The sequence below is a fragment of the Antedon mediterranea genome, chromosome 10 (genome assembly GCF_964355755.1).
Source record: "Antedon mediterranea chromosome 10, ecAntMedi1.1, whole genome shotgun sequence".
Classification (NCBI taxonomy): domain Eukaryota; kingdom Metazoa; phylum Echinodermata; class Crinoidea; order Comatulida; family Antedonidae; genus Antedon; species Antedon mediterranea.
In genome coordinates, this window is record NC_092679.1 from 15,032,643 (window position 1) to 15,052,698 (window position 20,056).

At 32.5% G+C, this 20,056-nt stretch overlaps 2 protein-coding genes across 2 annotated transcripts in view; one reads left to right on the forward strand and one right to left on the reverse strand.

Moving 5' to 3' along the window:
- Positions 1-1,614: 1,614 nt before the first annotated feature.
- LOC140060795 (monocarboxylate transporter 12-B-like) lies at positions 1,615-5,403 on the forward strand. Its single transcript, XM_072107144.1, has 4 exons — positions 1,615-1,689; positions 2,469-2,605; positions 3,013-3,619; positions 4,743-5,403. The coding sequence occupies exons 1-4, from the start codon at positions 1,617-1,619 to the stop codon at positions 4,871-4,873; spliced, it is 948 nt and encodes a 315-aa protein (XP_071963245.1). The 5' UTR covers positions 1,615-1,616; the 3' UTR covers positions 4,874-5,403.
- A 578-nt stretch (positions 5,404-5,981) lies between these two features.
- Positions 5,982-20,056, reverse strand: part of LOC140061355 (echinoderm microtubule-associated protein-like 6) — a 33,115-nt gene continuing 19,040 nt past the window's right edge. Inside the window, exons 22-35 of the mRNA XM_072107865.1 lie at positions 19,317-19,437; positions 18,946-19,039; positions 18,557-18,686; positions 17,756-18,028; positions 17,219-17,439; positions 15,085-15,242; positions 13,768-13,882; positions 13,249-13,437; positions 11,561-11,733; positions 9,417-9,579; positions 8,812-8,915; positions 8,547-8,700; positions 7,889-7,989; positions 5,982-7,623 (exon numbers count right to left, since the gene is read on the reverse strand). Of these exons, the coding sequence (XP_071963966.1) occupies positions 7,599-7,623; positions 7,889-7,989; positions 8,547-8,700; positions 8,812-8,915; positions 9,417-9,579; positions 11,561-11,733; positions 13,249-13,437; positions 13,768-13,882; positions 15,085-15,242; positions 17,219-17,439; positions 17,756-18,028; positions 18,557-18,686; positions 18,946-19,039; positions 19,317-19,437 (2,021 nt within the window). The 3' untranslated portion in view covers positions 5,982-7,598. The remainder of the gene's footprint in view (positions 7,624-7,888; positions 7,990-8,546; positions 8,701-8,811; positions 8,916-9,416; positions 9,580-11,560; positions 11,734-13,248; positions 13,438-13,767; positions 13,883-15,084; positions 15,243-17,218; positions 17,440-17,755; positions 18,029-18,556; positions 18,687-18,945; positions 19,040-19,316; positions 19,438-20,056) is intronic.

Sequence of the window (20,056 nt, forward strand, 5' to 3'; positions counted from 1 at the left end):
AGTAGCGTAATATCCAATCTGCAGAGACAGTACTGTTTCGATCTTATTAGATCTCGTCAGTGCAGCTCAGGTTTCGAAATGAAATGTACCGCAGAACTGGCACAATATATAGGCTGAGCCATGTATATATATATATATATATATATATATATTTATATATATATATATATATATATATATATATATATATATATATATATATATATATATATATATATATATATATATATATATATATGACACCGGACCAACTACTAGTTATTCAACTACAAAAACAACATTTAATAGTGTATAATAGTATATTTTTATGTGTATGTATATATGTGTAATTTTGTTTTTATATTTTTATCCTAAATATTTTATTGATGTTTCAATAAATTGCAGTACGCACTGAAACAGATGAAAAATTGACTTTTGATTTTATTACAGTACTCTATTTGCCTAGGCCTAACAAACGATTTGCTGTCACATTAAAGAAGGTCTAATAGCGGACTTGTATTTATTTCAAGCTGAAGATCTCAACAACCCATAGTTAGAAAATAAACATTGTTTGGCTACTCATTATTTATAGAAAGTTGTTGTGTTTCTATAGAAAAGTGAATGAAACTTTTCAATATCTATAGAAAATTCTATAGATTTCCTATAGAATTTGTTTTTATAGAATTCTATAGTAATTTTTGTTAGGGTGGTCAAGAGAAATTTTTTCTGAGGATAAAGCATCTGCCTAAACAGATTGTATTCAATCACAGATTTTCCAGTTCAGGAATTGTGAAGAATTGCCATTATTATTATTGTTTGGCTGAGCTGGCTTTTAAATGGTCTGACCTTGTAAACATTTTACTTTTACTTGGTTTTACACAAAATGGCGTTTGAACAAGATAAAGGATGGGCTTATGTTGTTGCTCTAGCAAGCTGGTCAATTATAATATTCACAGATATGGCTTTCAGGTCTCCGGGAATATATTATACATATATGGCCGAGTATTTTGAAGCTTATGCTGTTAATGTTGGATTTGCTCTTTCTATGATCCGGACTCTCAAATTCTTATTAGGTAAAACTGGTTGTAGGTCAAAGACTTTAAATCAAGCAAATGCTTTATTGAACAGCATTTTCATGCAAATAGGTGTCATTATGACATTTACATTTGCATTAGGTTATTCATTGTTTTAATATTATTATTCATTGTTTTCTGTGAATGGAACACCATCGTTAAACATTTATATTCAACTAGGACACTTACGCCTATATATAACAGTGATAACAGCAGAGGGAAGTAAATGTTTGTGAATATAGAATCTATGTTATTCCTTATGACCATTTACACACAATGCACAGCGGACGGGTGGTTTCTGAAACAGGTTAACAGATTCTACGTGGGGACAAGCTATCTACGTGGGACAAGCTACGTGGTTTTCAGCTTACTGTGTAAATTGGCCTTTACGGTAACCATAACCTACTTTATATAAAGCAATAAGAAACCACTTCATATTTGGACACTATCTTTTTTTGGTCCTGCTACCGGAATTTTGAATCTTGTCATTTATAGGTGTGCTGGGTGCCATTTTGATGGAAAGATGGAGTTGTCGACTAGTTACATTTTTTTAGTAGTCTGTTAATGATGTCTGGAAGTTTTTTGATTTATACGTCAACAAGTTTCTACCAACTAATCATCGCATGTACACTTATTGGTTAGTTTAACATTTTCTTTCTCTAAAGCTCTGTCTACACTATCAAACTAGTTTGAGAAAAAAAAAGTGTGATGTGCAAAAATATGGTAGTGATATGCCCAAACATAGTAGTGACATCATGATGTCCATATATGGGCACATCACATTTTTTTCTCACATAAAGTTTGATGAAGACAGAGCATAATATTCAACGTATATAAAAAGGAACTATTACTGACCTAGGCCTAGTTGGCTTTTGTTTTTCCTGACCTGTTATTATTGTTTTTTATTTGGTCGAATAAATAAATAAAATGATTGTTTTTCTATACTAAATAATTGAAAAAATGTCGATCTTCTCACAAAGATCACCTTAAAAGTGACAGGAATTATATTGCAATATATAGACCATTATCTTCTGAATTTATCATCGTCATGTTTCATTTTATGAAGACATGTAAACAAAACTAATATGGCCACCTGAATTGAAAAGAAACACATTAAAAAGTGCGCATCTCGCTTTTACATGCCCGATTTTCTCCCCAAATGCTCAGGCATTAATAATAATAATGTAACCTGGTATACCAATATTTTCATTTTGAGGAATTAAAACATAAAAAATGTGAATAACTTGGATCAAATGTTTTCACCTATAAACTGAATATTATTTGAATTTGTTATAGCTCTCAGATTTTAAAGGTGACGTATTATGGAAGCTGTTAAATTATAAATGTTAATTCATGAGAACAAAAATTGACTATCGTCCAAAGTGACGGGTCCACATCTGGCTAATTTAATTTCAGGAATTGGATTAAGTTTGGCGAATTGTGTAAGCTACTATATCTTAGATGTTTACTTCAAACAGCATTTTGAATTTGTAATATCAGTATTGCTGGTGATTAGAGGTATTGGTGCCATCATTTCAACACCAGTGACACAGGTAAACACAAGGTCACAGTGATCAAGTTTGTTTGTTTTTAAATTTTAAACCACAGATGGATGGATTTAGGAATCAATCTGGACCCGGATCTCAATTAATACTAAAATTATAGTTCAGTCAATCTACAATCTTTTTATTATTTGTACTAATTATATGCCATATGTCAAGGGCTACAAGACGGATCTTAACGATTCTTTATCCTTTTCTCTTTTTACTCTTGCCGGAAGTTACAACTCTTATATTACTTTTTGTGTTGGGCATCGTCTTCTTTAATTTGTAGGCCTATTTCATCATACATCTTTAGACGAAAGGTGGAATAAAAGTATAATGTTAGTCTATAGTAAAAATCAAGCTAGAGATCTGTTATATATAAATATGCTAACAACTGCTTTGATTTGTTTAAACAGATAGTGGTTATGTTGTACGGATGGAAATCAGCTTTTCTTATTAATGCTGGCCTGTCATATCAGATTTTTGTTTGTGGCTCAGTTTTCAGAACTCCCAAAAAAACAAATAGGAATAAAGACAACAACTTGAATATTTACAAACTTTGTCATTTTTCATTGTTTAAAAACAAAATGTTCCAAACTCTGCTGGTTGTATCATGTGTGCAAGCTGCGTCTGAAGGGATTATCCTAACCATGACAGACGATCTGGAAGAGCGTGGTGCATCGCTGTATTTAAGTCAATCAATTGGTATTATTTATGGCATTGGTAGTTTACTTGGAAGACCATTTCATTATGTTTTCAACAAGTGTTTTACAACTGACTTACTTATCCACTTGGCAATGTGTTTTCTTATCGCAACTTTTTCTACATTTATCAGTTGTGTATTCACAAGTGTGGCGTCAGTGTTTTTGTACATCTTCATGTACAGTTTTTTTACTAGATGGATAGAATCGGTAAAACCATTATTTATGAAATATGAAATTGATGCTGATGAATTTGCCTATGGGTATGCATGGACATATGTTTTCTATGGCCTTGGATCATGTATAATAATTCCTGTAACAGGTACGTAAGAACGTTTTTATTTATTTTGAGATTTATTACAGCAGGCAAAATTGTTACAGTAGCAATATAAAATCTGTCCTCAGTAACAATCGTGTATAGTTTGTAGGTATACTATATTTGGCGACAAACAGGATGAATAAAGTCAAGATAAACCAACTGTTTCAGTTTAAGTTTAAAGCTTTGTCTACACTATCAAACTTTATTTGACAAAAAAATGTGATGTACCCATATATGGACATGATGATGTCATATCACTACCATATTTAGAAATACAACTACCATATTTGAGCACATCACACTTGTTTTGTCACATAAAGTTTGATAGTGTAGACAAAGCTTTAGGGAGTGGATTAGATGAGTCGACAGTTACGACCATAATACTAGGTCAGCTAAAAGCTACAATCACACTTCCTAAAATTGATTATTCACCCTATTGAAGTTCCACCTTACAGTAAGGGGACACTTGTCTTTTAGGACACCTGTCTTTTAGGACTCAACAAAGTTCCTCTTATGCTATAGTCCCGGCTATAGCGTACGGTATACGTACATTTCGCCTCGGTTGGTTTCACATGAAATTGCCGCCGTCATGGGTGTCCGTGGGGAAATTCTAGTAATGTAACCATAAAGGCCCATTTACACTAGGACGATAACGATCGACGATAAATAAACAAATATATTTATTTATACATAAAACAAACGAAATATAAAAACTTTTTATAGAATAATCATTTATGATGTCTTTGATGAAAATGATATTTTCACACGTCCAATCAAATGACGTCATGATTAGTAAGAGCAATAATAATTATAATATCGTAACAATACAACGATGTTATTGTTTTTATCATGACTTGATTTGAATTGTAAAAATATTATTTTTATCAAAGACAACATAAATGATTATCCTATATTTCTAGAATGAAAACCTTTCTAATTTTTTTTGTTTTAAATCCAATGACATATTAAAACGTTTATAACAATAAATAAGACAGGATGTTTGGTCCTTTTATGGTTTTTCATCAGCGCCATGAACAAAAGTGGATATTGGCTTGATGGAACTGAAATGATCAACAAGCATTTTATTTTACGGGGCATTATGTTTAAGAACTTTTGTATTTTTCAGGGTTACTTAGAGATTCAACTGGTTCTTACTGGGCATCAGAAGTATTATTTTTTGTGCTTAGTGGAATTGGACTCGGAATAGTTCTTAATGTTATCTACCATAGAAGGATACATTACAAATTATTACAATAATATCTTATTTAATTTATTATCATGCACTTTAAGAGCTCCACTTGATTTTCATTCTGAACCATTATTTAAGTGAAATCAAATGTACTTAAAATCACTGATCCATTCATAACATTCAAATCTCTATTTTTATGTTCTTGAATTATTTTGTACAGCTACTAACATTAACAAATATAATTTTAGAAATCCACGTGAGATGCTTGTACCACTTCTTAGATTAACCAAATCTAAATACTGCATAAGCCTAACCTACTCAGTACCAACTCTGTGGAATGATTTAGATGATATACTTACTGGTTGTATTGTAAAACCGTAACAATTTTTAAGAAATGTATAAAGTATTTTTATTTGTCAAATTATCATGAGTAAAGATATAAATGTTCTCTGCATATATATATTTTGTTTCATACTTATATATTTGAAGTTTAAATATGGCGTTTACCTTTTTCCTTAATAAACTAATTCTATGAATTTTATGAAGGGGCTGATTGATACAAGTTTATTACTTCTTAACCAGATCCTAACCAAAAAAAGGGGAAAATATTATGTTAAAATGTATGTTAAATAAAATATGTTTTTTTTTTGGTTGAATAAATATTACGAAAAAAAAACAAAAAAGTGGTCATTGTATAATTTAAAGCTAGTGATTATAGGTCGTGGGTTCGAGAGTGGCACCTGAAAGCAATTTGCACCACTATGCTGGTGTTGATTCATAAAGTTTGGTTCCCACTATAGGAGTCAACATAAGGACGTAGAAACAACTCAAGCGAATTGACCAATGAAAAGCAGCAGCTCAAATAATCCATCGCTCGTGATTGGTCAAATAACATGCGTTACGCTTACTTCCTTGAGTGGAAACCAAGCATAAATTTAATCCAATATACTCCTAAACAACAATAATTACTGTGTACATTTTCACTTTCTTATATTAAGCTCTGTCTACACTATCAAATATGGTAGTGATATTGCCAAATATGGCAGTGATGTGACATGACACAAAAACTATGATTGTGTAGACAGAGATTTAGACGTTAAAAAAAAAAAAGAAATACACTACTATAAATTATGTGATGATTGTATAACTAATTGAAATGAATAAGCTTAGAAGAGATATCAGATTTTATAAATGTACACTGCTGTGTTCTTTATTACAACAATAAATATATACTAAAAATCAAATCAAAGCAGACTACAAACAACATGTATTCTGTATAACTACTGTATATCAATTTATTTATAATATACTTTCACAATTTTTGTAGCATTATTCTCTGCTGCCGCCTCTCAAAAAAATAAATAAAATTATGAGTAGGGGTTCTGATGTATACACCTTCAGTGCCATAAATTCACAATTACAATATAGAATGTATTTATATTATCAGGCAATATAATAATGTCTGATTTTAATCAATATTAATAAGTTTAGAGAAACTATGTTATTGAGTGCTGTATGTGCCTAAAATTTTAGAAAAATATAAAAAGATACAACTTCATATTTTACCATTGTTAGGCCTTGATCCCGCAATTAGTATAAGCATTTCAAAGTCTTGGATCCATCATGGATAACCAACACCAGTGGCGTAACGCAGAGGCCTAAGGCCCCTGGTTTAGGAACGATAAGTGGCTCCCCAACACTGGAGGCATCAGGTGTTTATAGCCCTTTTTCGACATACTTTAATTCTCAGGGCCTCCATAAGCCCTGGGCCCCTGGGTTTAGCCAGTGAGCGCTCATAGCCATTACGCCACGTGACCAACACCATCAACCTATTCTGTGTTAAAACACAACACTATTAAACTGTTATACTTAAAATTATATTTCTGAATAAATATTGACTTAAGAATATATCAAGGTAATGAGGTTAGAACCTTTATTAAGGGGACACCTTACGGAACCAATAAAGTGTCTTCTTAATTGAGTTGATTTGTGTTGGCTGTAATATTAAAACATATATTAGCCCTTATTTATTTTAAGCGTCCCCTTAATAGGTGTCTAAAAGGAATGGCTGTACTGTAATTTCTAATTCAATAGAAGTTTTCAAATGCATTATTTAATAAATCTATGGTAATTATGTTTGACGATTTTTGCTTTTGTAAATTGAAGTTTGAATTTAAAGATTTATTTTGGAATGTTAAATTGCTTAGAGCACATTTTGGCACACATTCAAGCCAGTGCTAAGACACAAAAATCAGAAATGAACATCTTATTCTTGTCCGCAATTTTCAAGGTATAATTTTTTGCTTAGAGCATATTTCTAAATTATTACAAATATTAAGCACATTACATTATTCAACAAACTTTTCATATCTAAAAATATTCTATCTAATCTAATTAAAAAAAAAAAATGCAGATATACATTTTAATATAAATATTATGTCAACCACATACAAAAAATGTTACATCTATTTGATGAGGTATACAGTAGAAGCCACATCAAAGAGATATTTTCCCTTATAGGAGTGTCCCCTGAATATGGGTTGGCCATAGTGTTAAACCATATATTTCAAAATATCACAGTAAAGTGTGGTCCTTTTAATATATAAGGGTGTCCCCTGGATAGGTTCTACTGTATCCATCTTTTTGTTCTTATAAATAATTATTACTTTAGTAATGATAGGAAAACTGATTTTGTCCAGACAGCTTTCAAAACATGCTATCCATCTAACATGCTGTTTTTTTCATCATATATCTTCAGCCTTTTATTTTAGTTGCAAAATCTTGATAAATACTTCAACTAGTTTTCCATAAAAACAAACTAAAAAGAAAAGAATGCTTTAATTTCAAATTACAAAATATAGTTATCAATGCCAGCCGATTTTACATGCTATAATATGGTGGTCCTTTATATGAATTATTATTGTTTTCAGGGCCGTAGCTCGCATGAGGCAGAGGAAGCACTCGCCTCGTCTGAAATTTACACTCCAATTTCCCAGTAGTAGAGATCGTCATATTTTATTTCAGTATATTTAAAGCCTCTAATCCCTTGGTTTTTTAATTTGTTTTGTTTGTTACATGCTTACCTGCAGTCATCACCACCGGCGGTGATCAAGTAACGGTCATCAAATGTGAATTTTACATTAGTCACATGAGCTGAATGTCCAACATACTTCTTATGTGGTGCCTAACAAAACAGATACATAAATAATGATATAATTAAGTTATGGGTATTTTGACCAAGGCAATCTAACAACAGGACACTGAGCTCGCCTTACCAAGATAGGAACTTGTAACATTTCTTTGATCTTATGTCTGGCTGTGACAAATACTAACAGTACTGTGCTATGTACATATTCTCAGCACTGATACTATTGGAGTGATTGGAAGATCAGACTATCAAATTATTAAAAAAATCCCTGTCTAGAAATTACTCTGGAAGCACCTCTAAAAGCGATAAATTATAATTATTAACACAGACTAAGGCTCAGAATTCAATGAAAAATATTATCTCTTGAAAAGGAGGGTTACATTGTAGTTGCATCATTACATATCAGTTTCCATCAAAACAAAAATCTTGATTAAAAAAACTGTTAGAGAGAGCAATATAAGTGTTAACCATTTATTTTCCATTGAAAAGTATCTTCTAGGCTGTCCAAAAACAAACAAACCCACAGACAAACATACAGGGCCAAAACATAATCTCCTAGGCAGAGGAACAATAACTATTAGTTCAATGCTTACAAATTTGTCTGAGCATGGGAAACCAAACAGTTTTACAAAACCATAATCGTCTCCTGTAGCAATTGCATTAGAATTTCCAGAAACAACCGCACAATTGACATCTGCTTTTTCTGCATTACGAGGCCAGATTCCAATGACCTCTTGACCTAGAACACTAAATAAAAATTATCATATACAGTTATTATATTTGAGTTGAGACCATTAGGGTCATTAATTAGAGTTAATTAAAATAAAATAATTTTCCATATTTTTATTTATTACTTACCTAGTCCAAGTTTGCCAAGTGATTTTGTCAATGGCTGTGCTTTCTAATATTGGTTTACCTCCTGGTACATCATACACTAGTCTTTTATATGCCCCTGTACCAACCTGTAACAAATAATTAATGATAAAATAGATAACGAGTGTTCAAAATTTAAGAAGACAAAGTGGAAAGGCCAAAGAGTTATTATATTATAACTAGAGAGTAATAATCACAACTTTAAAAGTGAGCTACCATAGGACATGGCAGCAATTGGCCAAATACAGTAGATATTCCTGTTTAAAGTCGCATCCACTACTCACTCACGCAATACTCAAAAACGATTCTCGTATTCGAAACAATTTAAGACATTAAAACAAAAATTATTCATTTAATTAATAATATAATAAATTTATCAAACTGTACTGTGTTCTGATGTATGTCGATTTCATGTTATATAATATTTGAGATAACAGATAGATAACAACATGGCGACCATTTTTAAGGTAAAGGAAATAATGCCACAGACAGACATCGAAATCGTGTCGCATTGGTCAAATTACCGTCGTCTTGTGATTCACAACAATATAGAAAAATGACATTGAAAGTGTATATTAATAAGACTTTACCTGAATAAATTTACCATCAGCTGAAAAATCGAGTTGAAAGACAAAGCTTGGTATACCCTTACAGAAGCCAACTCTATTCAGACTGGGACCTTGAGTTAAATCATAGAAATCCACACATCCATCATCCGAGCCAACTGCTAAGTATTTACCATCTGGACTGAATCTACAAATATGGTTGGATTCAAAATTGGTCTTATTTTACATAATATTTCAACATTTGTTAGTTTCTATCAATTGTAAAACATACTACTGTATAAGGTTTAGTGAATGGAACAACACCACAGGGTTTCGGTAATGTGGTCAGATGTATGTTTTGTGGAATATTTGAGACAACTAGGGTATGTATCTGAGATGGTTATTAATAATAAATATTTTGCATTGTGTTTGGCATAATTTATACATATATATTATACTAGTATAACAAAAGTCTGTAAATTAATGTTGGTATTATTAGATTAGAAGCATATCTTAAAAACCAAAACATTAATTAAATGAATACGTTCTTGAGAGAGAGAAACTGTCTGTCACAATGGCAGATAGGAAATTATGGAGGAATCTAGTCATATAAGTTTGGGTATGTCCCAGACTAAGTAAGTAAGTTAGAGGAGAATATATAGTTATAGAATGTCACGCATATATTCTTGAAATGAAGCTTCTGATTGGCTGAAAGTTTTAGAACCAATAATTGAAGTATGCTAAAAACGTGGTTAGTTCGGTTAGACTGGAGACCACAATGAATTGTCAGGTTTTAGCATTGTATACCTTAACATAGGTATTTTGTATTACAGTTTTGTTTACATTACTGTATGTTTACACATTCTGTAATAATTAAATTAAACGCCGTGGCTAAAGATACGGTACCGTATTTTAACTTCTGTTTACTAAAGGTACGGTAAAATTGCATTACGTCATAACCAACCAATGGGGTGCTGGTACGTGTGTGACGTCATCGTATAAGGACTTGAGATTTTTTTTCATATCGCGTCTCTGTTGTTTTGTGTAGAGAATTCCTATCGGCGGCGCCAGGCTGCGTGGGTGTGTGTGCGCTGCAGATGAGGGTTTTATTTTTATTCCAAATGGCCTATTTAGGCCTATATTTTTTATTAAACTTTGTTTACAATGGTGACCATAAACAACAAGCAAATGCGGACAATAAAGGGGCCCTCAAATACTATGATTTAGACAGCAGCCCCAGGGCTAACGAGTCACAGAAATCAGCGCACACATGCAGCTGGCCCCAGCCTGGCATCGCTTTCCCTACACAAACAAACTCATATAATGAGGTTATAGTAGGCGTAGTAAGTAGGCCTAGCCTAGGCCTCTTTTGAAACGGTTTTCTGTATTCTAGAATTAAAATCAACATGTTTTGGCTTTTCAATAATAACAGACGTAGACTACATTTAGTTTTTGTCACACACACGATGGCGATAATAGCGATAAATAAAGCATAAAGAAAATGCGGTTGATCACTGTTTTCGCGATATGAAAAAAATCCACAAAGTCCTTATACGATGACGTCACACGTCCCAGCACCCCATTGGCTGGTTATGACGTAATGCAATTTTACCGTACCTTTAGTAAACAGAAGTTAGAATACGGTACCGTATCTTTAGCCACGGCGTAAATTAAACTACTAATTTAGTACTATAACAGTTATATTTAAACTGGGCAAAAGATGAGACATTAGGTAATAAGTTCAGCACTCCATTTCAGAATTTGTAGGCCCTGGGCCTCCTATTTTAATATCCTGGATCTGCTATTTGCTATAACCTTTAAAATGTAAGCCCAAGGGTAGCAGTAGGAACTTTTATATTTTTGAGAACACTACTGTACTAGAGATTACAAGGTCAGATGATCCAAGATCAGATGATCCAAGATCAGATGATCCAAGATCAGATGATCCCAAGGTCATTACATCATAAGTTCACTGGCACGTCAATGAACATGTCCACATACGGTAATCTAAATGTTCATATATCTGTCGACGAGTAACAGCCGACTACGACCTATGTGGATGTGAACGTCGTTGTGCATGTTCACTCTAATCTAAAAGTCCCTAGGGTCATTGTGTCAAAAACATCAATACAAACAACATTATGAATTTTCATGCATTCTTCATATTAAATGACAACAATAATACTAACTTGATATCAGTGATTGTCTTGTTTCTATCCCGCCTCTTCCCCCAGACTTTTAACGTTGCAGCAACTACTACCATGAATTCTCCATTTTTAAGCCCGACCGCAATCATCTCTCCATCAGGACTGTACGTAATAGATCGCACAGCTGCTCCAAGCTTGGCCATGTACGACATTTTCTGTAATTATTATGAATTAATTGGTAATGGTAAGTATAAATGTGTGGGAATGACCCATGCCTTATAGCCTACAGTAATAACTGGGCTGAATTGCACACAGGTTGGACAAAGAGCGTGTATTGGACTACTGATTGCGAGATCGGAAGTTTGAGTCCAATGCTTGTTGCATTGCAAACACTTTACTTACATTTGCCTCTCTCCACCCAGGTGTACAAATGGGTCCTGGCAACATTATGGGAGTATGCTTCCATACAAGTTTGATAAAAAAAATGGCCGGGATAATAATGTGATGCCCTTAGAATAAAATAAATCTTTTAACAATAACAATTCTGATTATGTCCATTATAAATCATGAAAAACCCAGGAGTGCGGCAAAGCGGACCAACTTACAGATCTTTAGCTCTGTCTACACTATTAAACTTTATGTGAAAAAAAAATGTGATGTGCCCATATATGGACATGATGATGTCATATCACTACCATATCTGGGAATTCCACTACTATATTTGGGCACATCATACTTATTTTGTCAAACTAGTTTGATAGTGTAGACAAAGCTTAATTGGCACTTTACTTCATACTTTTGTCTGCCAGGAACTTAATCAATCAATCAATGACTTAACTTTAAAGCGTGTCATGTTCTTCAGTACAGTACTTCAATTGGGTAGTAAACATTTATGTTGTAACCGTAAAAAATACATAATGCTTAATAATTCCTATTAAGTTGCTATTTATAAATTTCATTGAGCACATGAAACTAAAATTTAGTACTAGACAAACATTAATACATCAAATAGCTGGTAGCTGCTTTATAAGAATATAAACTCAGTTACAATGCTAATTAGTTCAAAACATCTCACAAAAGCCCTTTAATCCAGTCTAGACATAAAATTAGCTGGTAGCATTAAATAACGAAACACAAGAAAAGAATGTTTGTTTGCATTATACGTGAAATGCATTATAAAGCATTAAACGGTCCATAGGGGCAATATTTCTCCAATAGTGACCAGTGTCCCAACAACTGCCTTATAATCATTCCTTTAATTGTAGGGTTAGAAATTGTTCTCACTGGTAAAATTGTTGTTGACATTGTCTTTTGTAGTACTGTAGTAGTTTTTTTGTAGTATGGCTGTGGTCAATGTTATGTGTCCAACATTTGTAATTTTTTATATTGTAAAACGAGGCAGGGGGCCATATTATTATTATTGTAAAATGGGTGAGTTGAATATATAAATGAATATGAAAAGTATGAATCAAACATTGCTACATTAATTTAAACAAACACACTAATTCAATTTAGCAACCACTCTTTTGGATATCAATTTTGAAATCTACACTGTACTGTAGATTACAACATTTCAGTTATACTTACTACAGTAGTGTTTAAGGCATTGCTACCCTATAAATTGTAGAAGTCAATGATATTCAATTAGCTAAATAAAATATTATAATGATTTTTAAAATAATAGGTGATTTAAACCTTGAGAAAAAAGACAATTACACTTTATTTCTTACCTTGTTTTGAATGTCCCAAATTCGAATGGTTTTATCGTCACTGGCTGATGCAAACATGGATTTAGAAGGGTGAGAGGTCAACCCCCACATCTCTCCCTCACCATGACCCTGCAGAAGCTTCTTTGTATTTGTCGTCTTCTCTGTGATCTCTATAATCTCACTCTCTTTGGTACCCACAACTATCTTGCCCTTTAAAATAGGTAAATATTATGATTGATTAATAAAGGAGGGGGAAGAGACCTACTGATCTTGTACTGAGAGGAAAGAAGGGATTGAACAAAAACTAGATAGATGTTTAAAATAGAAAAGGAGCCTAATATTTGGTGCATCAATAATTTCAGCTTACAGTCTATTCCAGACAATCGACTGAACAATGTTTGAGGATTAAGTCTTATTGTTGGGGTTAAAGGTGAAGGGTTAAATTCTATCTAACCAGAAGACTGAAGGACTCAAATACTTGTTCTACTATACGAAACTGGACAAGCTACTGAACAGTTTATTCACAACTTCTACACGCACCTTTGTACGGCAGACAGACTTGACAACATCGATCTTATTGCCCGTTTCCAACTGGAATGCTCGACAACGTTTCATCTCCTGGTCCCAAATCTTAACAGAGCCTCCATCTTTACTCCTATGAGATATCACAATAATTACGTGTAATTTAATTTTAAACGTAAATAAACATTAATAAATTGATGCAAAATATATCTTTATATAATAATGGGAATGCCAAAGCCCAAATATACAACATGAATGTATTTAAATAGAAAAAGAACTATGTTGAAAGGCAGACGTACTACACATTGGTCATCAGGTATAACGCCCACATCCCCTTCTAAAGGAGATTACACTTTTCTGAGCTTAGTTTTTGAGTTGTTCCCTAAGTATAATGTAGTAGTTTTACAAAATACAGAACTTTGCAACTATACTGTATACTTATTTTTACTCACACACTCTTCAACTTGAAAGTAGATTAAGTAAATGGGATATGAATAATACTGGTAATTGTATGTTATGTAAGGATGAACCTGAAGATTTATATCATTTTATGTTAAATTGTAAAGTACTACAAGAAGTACGAATTTCAGAATTTGAATGCTTGGAACAAAACCTTAATGATTCTGGTCTATCAGATTTGTGGAATTCACTCCAGTTAAATAATTCAGAGGTTATTTTAATTATTATACTAGGTGGTGATGTTCTGTTCTCATTCCAACAATGTCGATTAATAGGGTAAACAAAGTCCATGACATTCTTGATAAATTCTGCAAATCATATCTTAAGAAAGCATGGGCCTTAAGACAAAGTTTCAAGTCTAACATTATTGAATGATTTTTATATTTTATATTGTATGTAATTTGGTTTAGTTATCTTACTGCATTTTTATCAATTCTGTTTACAGTCATCGAATAATTCTCTACAGCTGAATTAACCTAATCTATGCTTTCCTGTTTATTGATGTCCCTAATTTGGGTTCCTATTGTTCCTTATTTTTATTTTTTTTGCTGGTAGACAAGAGTGCGTATATATTAACATAGATTCTAAGTACTGTATATCCCTTTGTTCATACACTAATTGATATGCTAATTTAGTGTCCAAGGTTGTGTATGTGGGTTGCATTTAATTGGTATTAGTATTACAGTTTATTTTTAATTTGGTTTTATCGAACTTCCGTTTTATCAGAATATTATCTGTTTTAATCTAGTCTACCTTTATTTTTTATACTCATATATTTTTATATTGCATGTTTAATTGTTTTAAGGATGCACTATTATTATGTGTGCCGCTGTTCAAAAAGCGTTTTCCGAATAAATTATTATTATTATTACTTACAACTTCTCTTTGCCTCCAGATACAATGAGACCATCCCTGAGTGTAGTGTATAAACAGAACACAGCGTCTTGATGGGCCTTCTCAACCACTCTGTTGAGCAAGTTACCTTTCCAAACATATATATCACCACTCATTGAACCTGTGAATGTCTGATCATTCTGCAAACAAATATACATTATAAATATTATACATAATAACACGCTTCATCGTCTTTAGACAGTGCGATCTACTATTTTGTGCCCTTTATTCTTGGTCTTCCAACAGGTCTTTTCTGCTTTCTTGTTATCTTCATCTAGACCTAATTTTGCGGTCTAATCATTCTATTCTATTCGAAATACGTATAACATTTTTTTAATGTTTTAGTAGTTTAAATCATGTAATAAAAAAAACCCAGACAAGTAATCCATTTTTGGTCTTAGGGGTATAAAGTGGACAACAATAAAAAACAGTTCATTCATTATTTCACTATAATATAGAAGGAATAGTGATAACTAAGTAATATCTTAATATTATGGTAGGGCCAGATGAGCAGCTGAGCTCACTTTATGGTCCCCTTCTGTTTATAAAAAACAACACATACTACAAAACAACAGGGTGCAAAATGAGACAGGACCACATGTGCTAATAACAAACTTAACATCTTATCTTTTGCATTGTAATTTTTAAAAATTCATCTTAGAGAAAATTTAGCTTTGAATTGTATGCTTATGTTTGCTGGTAAATGAGCCATAATGAAAATAATAGTAATACATTTATAACCATACTACTAATACGACTAGTCTTGACCGGGTGTGGTCGTCGTCGTGTAAAATTTCTTGGGCAAATACACTTGGTGGAACCAATCTCTCTCCAGGTTGTGACAGTGACTTTGTAAGAATTAGAACTTCCTACTCGTCTCAAAGGATTGCTAGGTTCTTTAAAGTGTAGACAAGCATTTTTTGTATACTGGCCCTACAGTTTATAGTCCTCAAATATTACCACCAGAACCATGAAGTGAGTGACCCTCAAACCCTTGCAGATATATGGTTCGACTGTCTTAACCACTTCGCCACTCACTCCAACATACAGTATAACAATAAAAGTTAATAGAAGTAGGGTACCCAACACAGGTCAGTATGAAGCTGGGATCCTGTTTATTAATGTTTTTAGTAGACAAACATAAAAGTCTTCAGAGTTTTTAACCTTTTAGTTATGCTGGCAAGTTTAGCATTAAAACTATTTTGAATACAAATTGACAATGATGACAACAGTTGATAACAAGGATATTACTAATACAAAACTAAACTCTCACAAGATATGTGAACCATAAAAAAAAATACTGTAGGACAATACCCACCCATTATGGACCCACGACTGTACCATTGTCAGAGTTGGGGGTGTATGCCAATGTTTGTTTTTGTTATAAATCTCTGTACAATACAAAAAGATTACATTTGCTACTTCCTATTTATATACGCCTGAATTTAATTCAGTTGAGTGCTTGCAGTGACTACCAGTTTGCAGTATTATAAGTAAAAAATCTTTCTTATTTATATCAACTATTCAGTATTACCAATACAGCTAAGTACATACAGTATCACAAAGATTATAAATCCTGAACATGCACTAATATATATGACAAACCAAATCGATGGAAGAAATGAAACAATCTTAATTTCCATGTACATTAGACTAATAAGTATCACAGTAATGTATGTATTTTTAAATAAGTGATTATTCATTTTAATTTAAGATTATATAAATGCAAAGAGTAATTGGAAATTCAATTTTTGAAAATTTGTACTATTGTTTAATAATTGTTTGCCTTTATCAAATATTACATTTATTATTGTTATGTTTTGTCATTGTGTACGAAGATAGATATTATAATAATTTAATAAAAAATAAGAAGGATATTCACCTTATACTGAAAACACCCTACTGAATTAAATTTCCAAACAATTCATATTTAAATTGGAAGTAAACAAATGTAACCTCATTCTATTATAGAGATTGATTAAAAAAAACCATCTAACATTGTCATACACCCTAAACTTTAACAATGGTACAGTCCATAATGGGTGGGTATTGTCCTGGTGGTTATTGTCCGGGTTTATTGTTCGATTTCTGTAAGAGGTCTTTTGATACAACTTACAGCTCCAAATGCAATGGACAACATTGTCTGCATCTTGACCCCTTGAGTGTTCTGCCCAGCACTATTCATCAGACCTCGTTTACAGATCAATTGACCACCAGCTAGTGTCCAGAACTTGACATGCTTCACCCCAACACTCACAAACTGAGTGTCCGAGTCTGGACGAAACTCAGCCAGGAAGATCCGCTTAGAATGCCCAGGAGAACAGGCCACCTTAGATCCTGCAGTGTAATAATATTCAGTGTTATGATCTTAGTAAAATCTGATTCCCTGTTCATAACTAAGTCTGAAAGTTGAGTAATCTGTCATGTGATAGTATTTGTTGTTAAGCTCTGCCTACTGTACACTATCAAACTTTATGTGACAACAAAATATGATGTGGACATGATGATATCATATTACTACCATTTTTGGTCACATCACACTTTTTGTCAAACTAGTTTGATAGTGTAGACAGAGCTCTAGGCCCCTTTCTTCCACTCCTGTCTCAAGAACAATCTAAATCACCATACCTAACAATTGTTCATTAAAACCTACCATCTTGCCATCTCCATATTGCTACTGAATGATCCTCGTCAATTCCAACAGATAACAGTAGTTTACCGGTTGCGCTGAAATTCAGCGAGCAGACACCTTTCGTGTGAAATCCACGAAGGATGGAGATTGTCTTCTTTGTCATGGCATCCCATATATGGATTGAAGGCGTGTCGCCAATCTGACCAGTGGCAACAATGTTTTTACATTTTGGATGTTGGTTGATAGCGAGACATATGATATCATCCGTATGCTCTAAATAGAAGCTTTGTGTTCCTATAGTTAAAATGAACAAAAATTAGATTAATTTTTGGTTATTATTTTTTTGTGGCCAACATTTGTAGCAAACAACAATGTCAATTAATCTTACATTCATCTGTATGATGCACGAAACTAAGCCAAGACTGTTTAAAGCACCTTGGTTGGTTCTACCATTGATCAAGGGCTTCTCTCGTTCAGTGCCTACCTTAACAAGAGAGCCAATACACTTCAAAGGCAGATAATTGATGCATGAGCTGCAATCAAATCAAATGCTTGATGGGACGCTAGCCCCATATTATAACTGATATTGCCAGATGCAAGTCAAACCAGGCCCAATGCTGCCTACTCTGGTGATAAGACGAGAATCAGAGTTTCAACGTGATAAGAACATATTGACAATTTGTTGGTCGTCAAAGCCTAATTTTTGTAGGTGGTCAATTGGTCTTCCTGCCTCCCTACTTCTAGTGCCTAAGCCCAAGGAGAAAAGTATTTAAACTGCGCATTTAGAAGATAAAAGCACACACAGACAATAAATGTTTTTACCGGCTTCAAGATTTTGCACAATGCCTGCCCCTGCAGCATGGTAGACAATATCTGTGCCATCATTTAAGTAGTGAAGGTTACAGCGACAGTCAAATCCACGATAACCATAAATATATTCCAACGTTAAATCCTGAAAAAAAACACACAATTTCTTATTTTTCCCCATATGTTTATTTTATGTTAAGTAGCTCTTCAATTGTACTTTGATATATTTTATGATAGTTCATTCGTTTTTATTTTATTGTAAAAAATGCTTAATTTTTAAATGTTTGCTTCGTTTTCTCCACTGTTAGTGGAGGTTTCCATCTCTAGTAAAATGAAAATTCATTTAGTGGTAGAAGATGTATATAATTTGTGTATCAAAATAAAATATTTATCCAAATAATTACTTTGACTTTGGAAGGGCGTTTTTTCTTGCCAGTGTCCGTTTCATTTTTCTTCACTTTCGGGGGTCGGCTAGAAGAACCTCGATTTACAGATGGTCTAACAATGAAATGAAAAAACTGTTAATAAATCAAAATCACACAAATTCCAAACAGTGTAAAACTACAGTTTTATTCAAATTTTTTTTAAATGTTATGTCTTATGTCTTTAGGCAAATGTGGCCAAGAATTACCAATAGTAAATTAATCACTGTCCTATCATCAGATAGGTGGTAATCCCCCTGATATAAAATAAAAAAATATGAAATAAGGCATTTTGTTAATACAAAAACAACACAATCACTATGACAAAGGTTATGAATAAAAAAGAACCTTACCTTTCATCCTCTAAGGATTCTTGTAAATGGGGCTTAACACCAATTGTTTCTCTAATAGGATTATTATACGTCTTTGCACTATAGTCCATGTCCTTCTCTCGCTGGACATCACTATCATACCCTGAGTATAATACAGAAATATAGGGTTTATTAAAATAATAATTGTAAAAACTTACAATACAAATTGATAAAATCAAAGAAACAAAAACAAAAGTATAACTCTCTTGCACACTGCTTCTACTTTTATAAAGTAGTGGGAGATAACATTTACATAGTGAGTTTTGTACAAAATTACATAATAATACTTATATTTAGTTATTAGAATTATTTTCAAAACACATGACTATTAAAAATTAATTACATATAAATTATTCATCTCACTGGTGGTATTAATTGTATTGTATGTACTGTATAAATTTCTTTGTAGTTTTAATTTAATATAATTTCTTTATAATAATATAATAAAAACTATTTATAATACTACTAGTACTATAGTACCAACTTATAGAAAATACATACTATATTGTATAAACCCATGATATACCATTTTTAGTTATTAAGCAATTGCTATTAATTTAGTAATAATTTAATCTGTTTTATAGTAATAATAATGAATATATGTTCAGTACATTTAATATGTCTGAAAAAAATCTGCAGCCACACAGTATTACGGGAATAAAATGGATATTTTCATTATAACGACTCAGCATTACATGTAATTGTCATCATGAAAAGCAGTT

Bases quoted from the DNA above. Each gene is read 5' to 3' on its own strand.
- LOC140060795 (XM_072107144.1), top strand. From the start codon at position 1,617: ATGATGTCTGGAAGTTTTTTGATTTATACGTCAACAAGTTTCTACCAA. The intron at 2,606-3,012 runs GTAAACACAAGG...TTGTTTAAACAG, and splicing joins TTTCAACACCAGTGACACAG to ATAGTGGTTATGTTGTACGG. The intron at 3,620-4,742 runs GTACGTAAGAAC...TGTATTTTTCAG, and splicing joins TATAATAATTCCTGTAACAG to GGTTACTTAGAGATTCAACT.